This window comes from Kogia breviceps, chromosome 14 (genome assembly GCF_026419965.1).
Source record: "Kogia breviceps isolate mKogBre1 chromosome 14, mKogBre1 haplotype 1, whole genome shotgun sequence".
Lineage (NCBI taxonomy): Eukaryota > Metazoa > Chordata > Mammalia > Artiodactyla > Physeteridae > Kogia > Kogia breviceps.
This window is the reverse complement of record NC_081323.1, coordinates 27,397,246-27,410,416: the sequence shown is the minus strand read 5'-3', so window position 1 is coordinate 27,410,416 and position 13,171 is coordinate 27,397,246. Positions and strand designations below refer to the sequence as shown.

Below are 13,171 nucleotides of genomic sequence, written 5' to 3'. Positions count from 1 at the left end.
CTGACTTTTCCGCCAGCTCCCGTGCCGCCCACTGGGATAACTTCAGTGTGTGTTGTGCATGGTTTCCCAGTTTCCCCGTGGGATTAAGATTCAGTTGACGGTAGTAGCTGACTTGATAACAAATCCTTTAATAGCCCCTTTCTTCCCTGTTATACGTCCCCACTCACTCCCTTTACCTCCCAAATCAACTACCTGAACTCAGCCCTCACCTCGGTCTGCTTCTGGGGGCATCCTGAACTAAGAAGTCAATTCCAGGATATATCATAATTCAGGGGTCTCTGTCTGTCATCTACTCCCATATGTAATGTGAAGAATGTCTTAACTATAAATTCAACACGTAGACTATAAAGAGGAAAAAATTGAAATAAACAAATGGGGAAAAGGTTTCCTTCTTCTCTTCCTTCATGACAGCTGCTTGCTGTCTCCGTTAAGTATTTATTGAGAAAATTTAGGAGATGCAAACTCAAATCCCTAAGGAGCCAGGTAGGTGACGTTTATGTGAGAAGCAGATGTCAGGCGATTGGGAGTGGTGGGGTCTGTGGCAGACGGTACATCCCTGGAAAGTTCTCTTATCCTCTGTTTCCTCTTCCTCTTCCCTTTTATCATTACAGTGTTGGTCAAACAAAACCTATCTGCAAGATGCTAAAATTCAAAGACAAGCATAAGAATTTCTTTAGTGTAACAGGTAATTATCTGACTCCTTTGTTTAGGTGGAGATCACCTTTCAGGGGTACATTTTCCTTTAGACCTGACCAGTCGGCTGAAATAACTGAGAGGCAGTCTTTTTTGCTCATGTATAATACCCCATTGCTCACACAATTCTATAACACTGTTCAAAAAAATTTCACCTTGAAATAAGGAAAGAATCCTTCCTACAGCTTGGGGGCAAGTCAAATGAGAAACTGTATTTTTCACCATACTCCACTTTGTAAAATATTTACATGCTGTCAGCTGAAGATAAGTCATAACAAATTATTCTCTTAAGTTTTGGCGTACTTGGCATGCTTTGCAGAACAATCACACTTGAAAGAGCCTTTTTAGTTGCAGCCGGGGTCGCTACAGATGGAAAGAGAGAAGTACCCTGCCTTGAAATGTGATGGAGCTGTTCAGAAGCTCGTGGAGAGTGACAGGACTCGCCCCGGGGATGTACTGCACTGAGCCCATCTGCACTGTCAACTCTGACAGAGGTCAGATGTCATACTCTCTGACTCTCTTTTGGCCTCAGGTGTCAAAAAATACTTCTCAGTGAAAATCCGTGTCTGATGGGGAAGGGGGGCATCTGCCAGGTGTTCCCCTGGGTGTGTGCTGTCACTGTCACCTGGTCCCGGGCCTGGATGTGCAATCGTCTCTCTCCAGCCACACCGTGAATAATGCAATAAGGAAATAGCTGTCTGTATGTCAGAAGTCTCACCCTATAAACTCCTAAGGGTCTGGGCATTGAAATGGGGCAGCAGCACTACCTCCTGCCCCTCCCCCGCCATCCTATTGGTGACCCCCACCCCCCATCTCTGTAAACTGCACTGTGCCATTCCAATGTCAGGGATCTTTGTGGCTGTCTCAGACGGGCTGAGGGCAGGGACAGGGCATAGCATCAACGATGGAAAGTCCAATCCTGGGAAGAGACTAAGACAAAGCGACTAAGTGCCCCGAGGAGCCGGTGCCGTGGCACCAATGGCCAGGAATTCAGCCCCTCGCAGGGTCCTGCAAACACACACCAGCCTGGTGATTCAAGTCCCCAGCCCTCCAGCTGAGGGTCAGCAATTGTGGAGCAGGGACAGGCCGTCCCCACCGTTCCCATCTGAATTCTTGGACCACGAGTCCACAAGCCTAGTGAAACACTGTACATTATGCCTCAAAGTTTTGGCGCAGCTGGTTAAGAGTCCCTAACGACCCAGGCAAACACCAGCCGTTTGTGGGGCCTCCCAGGGCCAGCACTTGCATGTCTATCTCACACCTCACAGCGACCCCAGGAGAAATGCACCATTATCACCATTTTACAGGCAGGAAAACGGAGGCGCAGTGAGGTCAGGTCACTGTGGATAGACACTCAGACCCTGAACAGCGGACCTGGGACCTGAACCCAGGGGGACTCTGGCCTGGCTGTGGTTTGCAGGGGGACTCTGCCCTGGGATCGCAGAGGATCCTGCCGCTCCCTACAGGCCGCTCACCCGCCCAGTGCTCCGCGGCTCCCGGCTGCCTCCCTTTGAGGTGCTGCTTTGGTCCCTGCTCCTTGGCTCTGGCCATTCCCGGACTAATCCCAGAGATGGGCAGCCACGAAAACGCGCGCCGACTCCCCCACGGGAACATCTGGACGCAGCTCCCCTGCTGTGCTCTGAAGACACCCGGTTTGCGCGGAGACCCCGCTCCCAGGGCTGCTCCCAGCCACGCCTGCACGGTGGGGTGCTAGTGCAGCTCCCTGTGGGACCCTCCTTCCCCCGCTCCCTTCGCAGGCGCCAGGAGAGCGTCGCCCTCCGAAGGGCCCCCGCCCCCTCGCCTTTATCCTTCACAGGTGCCCCCTCCAATAAGTCTGGACCTCTAACCCGATTTGGGGTCCATTTCTCGAAGGACCTGAGCTAAGGCACAGGGTAACAGCCCCACCTCCGCCGCCGCCGCCCTGCCCCTCGCCGCGCTCAATCGGCACCTCCTTTCCGCCCCTCCCCCACTCCTCACCCCTCCCCCTCCCCCACCCACACCCCGTACCCCTCTTCCCCGGGAGTGGCCCAGGGCCTCCTGGCGCAGGAACGACCTTACCTTGTTCACGCCGTCCGCCATCGCCTGGAGTGTGAGCTCCCGGGGCCCGTCCACCGTCTTCCCGTTGTCGGTGGGGCCCCAACTGGCGCTGTAAATGTCTATCAGCTGAGGCATGTGGCTGATGGAGGAGGCCTCGATAATGTCCGTCATGAAGGGCTGGTCCAGCATCCGGATCCCTGTGGACAGTGAGGGCCGGGGAGCGCTGGGTGCCGGTCCCCGGTTCACAGGAGGCAAGGTGGGGTAGGGGCCTGGGGTCCTGGGTGTGGTTGGAGGTCTGCCTTCCTGGTGCCCTGGGCTCAGCCGGGCGATCCTGAATCCAGCCTCGTGCTGTGTGCGTGATCAGAGGATCAGGCAGGTTCACCGTCCGATCCACTCCATCCCTTTGGACCCCACCCACTCCTTTCCTTATGCAACTATTTGAAGACAATTTTATCCCCCTCGCTAAAGTTGCTAGAATTCCTAATGTGGTCGGTTTCTAAGGGGAAGCTAAGCTTCCAGGGACTGGGGCGTTGATGAGGGACACGTTTCAGAGGAGAAATAAAGCTACTGGGCATGACAGTGTGGGGAGGCGATTGCTCTTAGATATTTAAGGAACAATTCTAGAGGGCAGGGGGCAGGAGCAGAGGGAGGGGCGGGACAGGGCAAGGGAGAGGGGCAGGGAAGGAACTCTCAGTTGCATCGTAGCTGAGAAGGGGCTTTGGCGGCGCGGGGGGGGGGGCACAGAAATGTTGAAGGGGTCATTCTAAAGTATATTTGCAGTGGGGTGCAGGACACTCCCCCTCCTCCTTCTCGCCTAGGTCACCTTTGTAAAGTGTGTGCTTCTATGATGCCTTGTAGGAGTGACTTCTCGCTGGGAACTTTTCTCTGATTGTGTGGCTGTGTGTACAGGGACTCAGGAGGAGCCCAGGCCTGTGGCACCCACGGTTCACATCACCCTTGGGCTGTCTAGAAAAAGCCTGTCCAGGGTTCACTCAGCAGCAGCCAATGGGAAGGGCATTTGTTCCTTCATCATTACCCTCAAAACATTGCTGTTTGGGGCCAAGATTGATCTCTGCTTGATATGCTATTTCGTAGCAAGGGACCTAGAGTGCTGCTGAAGCTGACCTAAGTCTTTCCGTTCACGGGAGTTTTGAAGTGAAGGGCTGGGCTGTACATAGTCAGAGCCTGGCTTCTGACCCTTCTTACTTGTTCCCAGTGGTCAAAGGGCATTATTACACAAGCATCACCTAATGTGGTGTGCACACCAACTTAAAGAAGGAAGATCCATATACATTGGTTACCTATGTACCTGTCACCACTTTCAAAAATCTACAGACAGGGACTTCCCTGGTGGTGCAGTGGTTAAGAATCCGCCTGCCAATGCAGGGGACACGGGTTCGAGCCCTGGTCCGGGAAGATCCCACACGCTGTGGAGCAACTAAGCCCGTGCGCCACAACTACTGAGCCTGCGTTCTAGAGCCCACGTGCCATAACTACTGAAGCCTGCACGCTCAGAGCCTGTGCTCCACAACAAGAGAAGCTACCGCAATGAGAGGCCCACACACTGCAATAAAGAGTAGGCCCAGCTCACCACAACAAGAGAAAGCCTGTGCCCAGCAACGAAGACCCAACGCAGCCAAAAATAAATTTAAAAAAAAAAAAAGCCCCCAAATCTACAGATAGTTCACATGGATGAGAACTAACTGCTGATTGTCGAATAAAGTTATAGGACTGCCTTTGCATCTTGATTTTCCTTTTCTAGTTGCAGGTAATAGGCTTGTATATCTTAAAGCAGTTCCCAATTATAGGGTCATTTGGAGAGAATTTCCTAAATAGTGTGCCTGGGCCACTTCTCCCCGGTCCCTGGAGTTTCTGAATATTTGCACAGGGCCTAAGCAGGTATTGGTCTAAGGTGGTTTTGAAGTGCAGCCTGACATGAGAATGACTGTTTAGGTAATTGGGACACTGGGGGTATAAAGTTAATGCTTTTACATGCATGTTTTGTTAATTCTGAGATAAACATTTTTCCAGAAAAAAATATAAAGAAGGAAGATTCAGGCTCTTACAGGGCCCATGAAATTGACACAAAATTGTCTTTCCTCTTGAGGTTCTCTTTCCTCCTCCCACGTCTCATGGCCCATCCCTTGCGCTTGCACTGCAATGTTCCCCAGTGCTCACCCTCCTCCTGTCTAACCTATGAGTTCAGTAGGCCTTTCCCCTGAAGTCTTTCTGGGTCCAGCTCTGCAGGTCCTCTGTTAGCACTGCACTGTCAGCCTTCTCTTACAATTGTTTATTTGTGTGTTTCATTTACCACCAGACAGCAAGGTCTTTGTGTACAGAGCATGTGTCTATTCTGTGTACTTCTATGTCCCTGGGTATCAGCATGGTGCTTGGAATTTATCTTAAGCTTGATAAATATTTGGTGAATAAATGCATGATATTATTACCTAATTTAGTTGATTTTCTCTCTAGTAGAGATAACAGGTCCAGACTTTCCATCCTCTACTCATAAATCAGGTCACCGTTTTTGCCAACGAGTCTAATTATTAGTTAATATCCTTTCTCCTGGAGAAAGCTCCTACAGCATAAGCATAGTCTTTGGTTTCAACTTTCCAGAAGCTAAGTTTTATGGTTCATTTCATTAGGGATAGGAAATCTAAAACTCCACATTTCACTTTTGGCCCACCTATATTTTGCTCATTTAAAAAGTCTGTTTAACAAAGGTGGCCAACAGTTTACAGAATAAACTGAAGAGCACAGCTTCTTCTCACACGTCATGTCATGTCCACTTTGTGGACTGGAAATGTTGCAGAGAGGCTGGTGTTCACTTGTCTGCAAGGAGGAAACTCAGATTGTCTTGAACTCATCCAGTGCCCAGATGACCAGCACTGAATAGCCTGCCTCCACTGGAAAGAGGGAGAAGTTCAACTCTGGCCAAAGTGCACCCGGACTGTCCCACGTGCCAGTGACGACTTTGCATTTTGTCACCAGCTGGTGCCCTTTGCCCTCTCTCTTTGCAGGTCCTGTTTCTCTGCCTCTCTCCCTCTTCACCCCACGCTGGCTCCCTTTGTGCCTCCCGGAACATCAGAGCTGTTGTGTATTAATCTGGCTGTTCAGCATCTAGGGAGGCAAGGACAGCCACGGGCTGGGACCAGGGCTCTCATTCACATTCAGGGGCCAGGCGCCCGGCATTCTTTGAATCTCATTAAGCTCCGAGGGAATGAGGCATGCATGAATTGAATGCAGTATTAATTTTTGCAGGCAACTGCCCCATTAGCAGCCAAGACCCAGGCTCAGGGTGACCCAAGGGTTTTTAGGGAGGGACTCTGTCCCTGGATGGTCTAGGGGGGCGGGGAGGAGGAGAGAGCGAGAAAGATGGGGAAGGCAAGAGAGTGAGAGTGAGAGGCAAAAGGAGAGAGGGAAGCCCAGGGAGCCAGGACTCAGCATCCTCACCGTTGCAGGATGCTCTGCTGGCTGCAGAGAGGTGATGGCAGGAGAGCCTGCACATCAAGCGTTTCTGTCCCCTGCCCTCCCGCCAGCCTGAGCACCGCATTCATGACCAGCAGTGAATCTGTGAGTCCCTCCTGCCTTTTAGAACCTGAGCCTCATGCCGGCTACACTGCTTGCTTGAAGCCCTGGGCTCTAGGGGCTGCACAGCCCAGGGATTTGAGCTAGATCCTCTGCCTCTCCTCCTGTTACAAAAGGTGAGCTTGTACGGACACCAGGAAGTGTTACATCTGTCCCCACACCTCAGTGTCGATAATCGCCACTTTTGTGTTCACTAATATTCATCTGCATGCTAAGGAGCTGATGCATGCTGGTCTAGGTCTTAAGGATCTGGAAACATGTTAATCATTGTGCCAACAAGCTATTTTTACTGCTCTATTTAAAAACTCAGATAAAATACGTGCAAACTCACTGGACTATTAGGGGTTTTATGGCCAAATATGTGGACGCAATTCATCTCTGGTAGAGAAATTTCAGGGCTCTTTGATAATGGTCTACAGTGTGGTTTTCAAACTCTTTTTAGAATCTTTGCTCAAAGGAGCACTCGTTAGCAGATGCATAAGTCTATCTGCTCTGCCTGCAGAGGAAGGCAGGTAAGGCCAATGCCACCTGGCCTGGCCCCAGCCTGGGGCTGCTCTGAGGGGCTCTGCAGAAGCCCAGGTGTCATGCTGTAGAATCTGCCCTCAAGTCACTTGCTGTGCCCAGGCAACCAGCAATCATGATCTGATATTGTCGTGCTTGTTTGCTCCTTGTCTGGGTCTCCCTTTAGACTTGAAGCTGTGTGAGGGCACGTGTCTTGTCTGCTGGCTCACTGTTGCATCCCCGCCCCCCAGCAAGACCGGCACATGGTGGGCACCCAGCTGCAACTCCTGAGTCCTGGAAGGGACTGAAGGCAAGAGACAGCATCTCCCAAAAGGTGTGATGCATTTCGAGCCTTTTTCATACTCTCAGAGGTATAAATCTGACAAACTTGCAAGAAACATCATTTGAAGTGTTCTTTTTTTTTTTTTTTTTTGCGGTATGCGGGCCTCTCACTGTTGTGGCCTCTCCCGTTGCGGAGCACAGGCTCAGTGGCCATGGCTCATGGGGCCCAGCCGCTCTGCGGCATGTGGGATCTTCCCGGACCGGGGCACGAACCTGCATCCCCTGCATCAGCAGGCGGACTCTCAACCACTGTGCCACCAGGGAAGCCCTGAAGTGTTCATTATTTATATTGGTTGTCCATTTATTTGGTTTTGTGAATTTTGAATAATACATTTTCAATTTCGATTTTTTGTCTCAGTCCCTTTTGGCTAAAGTTGCCAAAAATTGATTTAAAAATTAAAACTAAGAAAAGAATTAGGTTGTCTTAAAGAGTTACTTTAATAAAGGCATGTTTAAAATAAAAAATGGAAATTAACCTTTCTCTTCAAAACATATAAACAAGTGGATAAGGAAATGTAAGTAATTAAACTTTCAAAAAAGTTTTGAAGTTATTAAAGCTTTGAGACAGCACCAAGACTTTGGGATAGCCCAGTTGTACCGGTCTGCGTGTTACAGAGCATTTACTCTTTGGGAGCCAGACTAATTGGAATTTTCCTCTCTCCTTGCCATGTGTTAGCTAGAAGAAGTGGTAACAGCTGTGCTCACGGAAACAGGCAACAGAAGTCAAAGAGAGAGCTCATCTTAAGGAATAAGTTTCTAGAGTTACCCATGTCCAAAGGCGGAACAGACTTGTTGTGAGGGAGTGAGTTTCCCGTTACTGGAGGCGTGCAGTACAGGCTGGGTCCAGGCTACATCAGGAAAGCAGGAAAAGAGAAGCTGTTTGGGACTTCCCTGGTGGCACAGTGGTTAAAAATCTGCCTGCCAGTGCAGGGGACACAGTTTCAAGCCCTGGTCCGGGAAGATCCCACTTGCTGCGGAGCAACTAAACCCGTGTGCCACGACTACTGAGCCTGTGTGCCACAGCTACTGAAGCCTGCGTGCCCAGAGCTCGTGCTCCGCAACAAGAGAAGCCACCGCAGTGAGAAGCCTGCAAACTGCAACAAAGAGTAGCCCCCGCTCACTGCAACTAGAGAAAGCCCACGCACAGCAACGAAAACCCAACGCAACCAAAAATAAATAAATAAATAAATGTTTTAAAAAGAGAGAGAGAGAGAGAGAAGCTCTTCAAGTGTTTTAGTGCAGGGACCCAGGCTGCGCTGGGTGCTAAGTTGTTTTACAATTTACTAGCTGTGTGGCCCCATGTTCAGTTTCGTTCTCTGTAAAAGAGGGATAATAATATATAATAAATATGTTCTCTTTATAAAATATATAATAATGTATGATAAGGTTGTAAAGAGGGTTAAGTGAGTAAAGGGTTTTGCATTGTGCCAGACACATTGGAAGAGACGATATGTTATTATTATTATTGCTACTGTTATTGTTGTTATCATCATGCAAGTGTCAGTGGGTGTTTGGACTCAGGGAACTTTAGACCCTCTTTGGGGCCCAAGATTTTGAGATTCTGACGGGTAAATGGAAAAGATGAGCTGCTGGGAATTCACACGCTCTATTTCCAGCATCCAGATGACACACAGTGGGTGGATGCTGTGATGCTCATTGGCCTGGAGTGGCCTAGGGTGTTGGTGCAAAGGGGTCCCTTGCCTGTCTTCACTGCCGGTGGACATTCCCAGTGTGCCCTTGCTGGGGAGGGGAAGTGGGTGATGAGAAGGCCCAGCTCTCCTTGGAACTAATTTGATTGGGATAAAGTAGCAAAAGTGAGACGGTGCTGGTTGAAGGGGAGATACCTGGTAGAAATTCCATCAGCTTTGGGTCCTTAGATCTTTATGCCCTTAATCCCTTAACTCCATTCATCCACCGATTCTTTTATTCAGTGATTAATCTCTACTGATTATCATGGGTTTATCCACCGAAGCTTCCTTCTCTTTATTCCTTCCTTGCTTTCTGTCACTCAGCAAATAGGGTTTGAGCATCCTCTGTGTGCCAGACCCTGCTGTGGGTGCAAAGGTGAGAGAAAACAGACATGGCTCCTGTCTTTGTGGACACTGTTGTCTGCCTGCGGAGAATGATACTGATCAAAGAACCAGGCACAAGAATTTGTGATAACTGACAGTATTAGTGCTGAGAAGAGAAGATTCAGCATCTTTATCTGTGGATGGGGACTGGCCTGGGCAATGATGTTGGAGGATGCCGTGGGGACCCGCTTGCTACAGGATGAAGAGGTGGTGGCCAGGTGGGCCGCAGGGGGCAGGTGTTCTGGACAAAGGGAGAGCACATACAAAGGCCCAGCAGAGGAAGGAGCGTGGCTACACTTCCTGACTCACAGTTGCTAGGAGGTTTCCTCTAAATTATATTTACACGGAGACTAACCACATGTGTATGGGAACTTAATATACAATGAAGGTGGCACCACAAATCAAAGGGACGGGATGGATTATTAAATAGATGGTATTGGGGATGTTTGCTCACTATTTAGAGAAAAATAAAACTTGATCCCCAGCTGGCATGACATACAGAGGTGGAATCCAGGTGGACTAACGGCCTCATGTGAAAGTTGGGGAGAAGATCCTTGTGCTGATTAAAACTGATCAGGGGCTAATATGTGGGACATACCAAGAACATGTGCAAATTAACAGGAAAAAGACAGGGGCCTCCATGGAAAAATGAGAAAGTGTATGAGTAGAAGAGAAACCCAAAAGGCTCATGGGCCGATGAAGAGATGCTCAGTGATTTTTTTTCCTTGTTTCCCTTCAGAGGACTCATGTTATCATCTCGTCTCCACTTTCCTTTCTTTTTCTGGACTGAGGATCTGCGGCACTTTAGCTTTAGCCTTTTTCTGAAGACAAGAGACCCGGGATCCAGGGGCCAGTTGGGACATCGCCTCCCTACCCTGTGACTGAACACCTTGAGCGGAGCAGTGATACGGATCGGCCACCAGATGGCGCTCCAGACCTCCCCAGCTCAGAAAGCTCGGGAAAGGAAAGCTGCTCCGGAGAGTACGGCCCATTTATCAGTAGAATAAGGAAAATCAGCCAACTGTTGAAATTGCCAGCCAGAATGAACAAAATGTTCCCCCCAAATCTGTAAGGTAGAATTCTGCTTCTGTTGCGATTCCTGAGTACCTCTCCAGGGCTTTCTCAGGAAGAATTCCTTTTGCTCCCCTGGGGGAGCCCTGAGTCACTGGTTGTCCTGCCGGGCACAGGGGTGGGGACTGGACATTCCTGCCCATGAGCGCTTAGGACCCGTAAGAGTGGCTACAGAGGAACCAAGCTGGGGTTAAGGGAGCGCAAGAAGGCGGTCCCTGTGCTCAGAGCCTCTGTGGGGCTGGGCCTGCCTCCCCCCGGCTCTGGGCTCGGCTCCTGGATCCTCAGAGCCTTGCCTTGAGACCTGTGAGCTCTCGGGGTTCACGGACATGGGTCGGGTCGTGTCTTTGAGGTATCGGGCTGCATCCGCTCGCCTTTGGCATCAGGGGTGAGTCAGAGGCTGTCACACCCTGCCTGGATCTGCCCAGCCGAACAAGGACGCGTGTCCTCTGCCTTGGGGGTGGAGCTGCAGGTTGGACAGGCCAGGTGCTCAAGGCTGAGGTCCCGCCCCCCACCCCACCCACCGATGAGGGATGGGAGTTTGTGGGGAAACTCCCAGCCTCCTCCTCTCGGGGGGCAAGAGCCCCCCAAAGCCCCAGTTAAGGAGAGACGAGCTCATCTACATACTCTCTGTTGGTCTTCTTCTTCCCACAATCTTTCCCTCTCTTTCCCTCACTGGCTTCCCAGGGTCACCCCCCAAAGAAACTCCTTGCACCCAGATCCTTGCTTCAGGTTTGCTCTTAGGGAATTCAAACAAAGAGAGCAGGAGAATCAGGTACATTTGATACGCAGCTTAGATGTTTTCAGAGTGCAAATTACAAGAGAGAAAAAGAAGCAGATGGAGAAAAAAAGACCCCAGCGGACCCCCAAACACCGTGAGCTAATCCCAACTCTTCAGTGTTGCAGGCAGTTGTTCTGAGGATCCCTTGTTCAAAACCCCAGTTACTTTGGGCATGCAGAAACTTCAAAACTCTTTTGAAGACCGTCACTGTGAATGAGAAATCCATGTTTGACATTTTCAGTTGCCTCCACTCTGCCCTGTGAACAGAGAACCCCCCCACTCAGATAGCACCCGGAGTGTGAGCCTGGCTTATAAAATATTAACCAGGTGATATTCTTTCCCCTGAGCTCATAATGGCTTCTGACATTCTGATGCCAGCATTTTGGAGGCACACAGAATACAGAGAGATGAAAGCCAAGGGGCAAAGCCACCCCAGTTACACTTCAGAACCCTCTGGATGTATTTGTTTGAGGAATTCAGCACCCAGCTCAGGCAAACCTCTTAGCAGACAGTGTTGAAAGAGGTTAATGGTGGGTTTGTATAGGTTGCTCTTGCTTTAATTTGGTCCCTGGAAATGCAAGTGTCAGCACAAAGTATGTTTATGGTTCCATTAAATCACCAGGAAAAAAATATCAAGACAGTTGTAAAAAAAAGAAAAGCAAGGTTGGATGACTCAGCCTGAATAAATTAAGAACCAAATTTGATGCAAAACTTGGAATGAACCAGGAGTCACTCCATTCTCCAGCATCTTGTTGAAAGCTTAATAACCCCTTTCTCTCATTTTCTCTCTCCCTTTCTGTCTCTCTCTATTTTTTTGGGGGGGCGGTTGTTGGTTTCTAAATTTCTGGTGACCAGCCATCCTTGTTTCTAAAGGCCCATAAAGAGGAACTTGTTAAATATCTTTCCTGTGGAGCTTAATAAAAAGGTTCTAGGTAGAATATTTTCCCTTAAAGATGAAAGGCATTGTGCAAACAAACAAACATACAAAAAACCCCACCAAAAACATTTGGAAGAGTTCTAAGCATGTTTACAATAATTTGTACACACCTCCTTATATTCTACCATCTTTATTTGATTCCTATTAAAATGTTACGGATACCTGGACAAAACTATACTTCGAAAAGATAGGGAACCCTCTTAACTGTTGGTGGGAATGTAAATTGGTGCAGCCATCATGGAAACAGTATGGAGGTTCCTCAGAAAACTAAAAATAGAGTTGCCATATGAACTAGAAATCCCACTCCCGGGCACATATCCAGACAAAACTATAATTTGAAAAGACATATGCACCCCTATGTTTATAGAGGCACTATTCACAATAGCCAAGACATGGAAACAACCTAAACGTCCATCAACAGATGAATGGATAAAGAAGATGTGGTACATATATACAATGGAATACTACTCAGCCATGAAAAGAATGAAATAATGCCATTTGCAGTAACAGGGATGGACCTGGAGAGTATTATACTAAGTGAAGCAAGTCAGAAAGAGAAAGACAAATACCATATGATATCACTTATATGTGGAATCTAAAATATGACACAAATGAACTTATTTAAGAAATGGAAACAGACTCACAGATATAGAGTACAGACTTGTGGTTGCCAAGGGGGAGGGGGTTAGGGGAGGGATGGAGTGAGTGGGAGGTTGGGGTCAGCAGATGTAAGCTATTATATATAAGATGGATAAACAACAAGGTCCTACTGTACAGCACAGGGAACTGTATTCAATATCCTGTGATAAACCATAATGGAAAAGAATATGAAAAGGAATATCTATACACACACACACACACACACATACACACACACACACACACATATATGTATAACTGAATTACTTTGCTGTACACCAGAAACTAACACAACATTGTAAATCAACTCTACTCCAATTAAAAAAAAAAAAGATGTTATGGATACTGACACACAAAGAGTACAGACAGTACAATTCCATTTATATAAAGTTTAAAAACTGGGAATAACTGACATTTGCTGTTAGAAATCAGGGTCATGACTGTTCTTGTGTGTATGGGCAGTAACTGGGAGGGGACACAAGGAGGGCTTTGGGGTGCTGGTAGTGTTTTGTT

At 48.6% G+C, this 13,171-nt stretch overlaps 1 protein-coding gene across 1 annotated transcript in view; it reads right to left on the bottom strand.

The window, feature by feature from the left end:
* Positions 1-13,171, bottom strand: part of PCSK2 (proprotein convertase subtilisin/kexin type 2) — a 214,948-nt gene that overhangs the window by 26,029 nt on the left and 175,748 nt on the right. Inside the window, exon 8 of the mRNA XM_059036368.2 lies at positions 2,752-2,927. Within this exon, the coding sequence (XP_058892351.1) occupies positions 2,752-2,927 (176 nt within the window). The remainder of the gene's footprint in view (positions 1-2,751; positions 2,928-13,171) is intronic.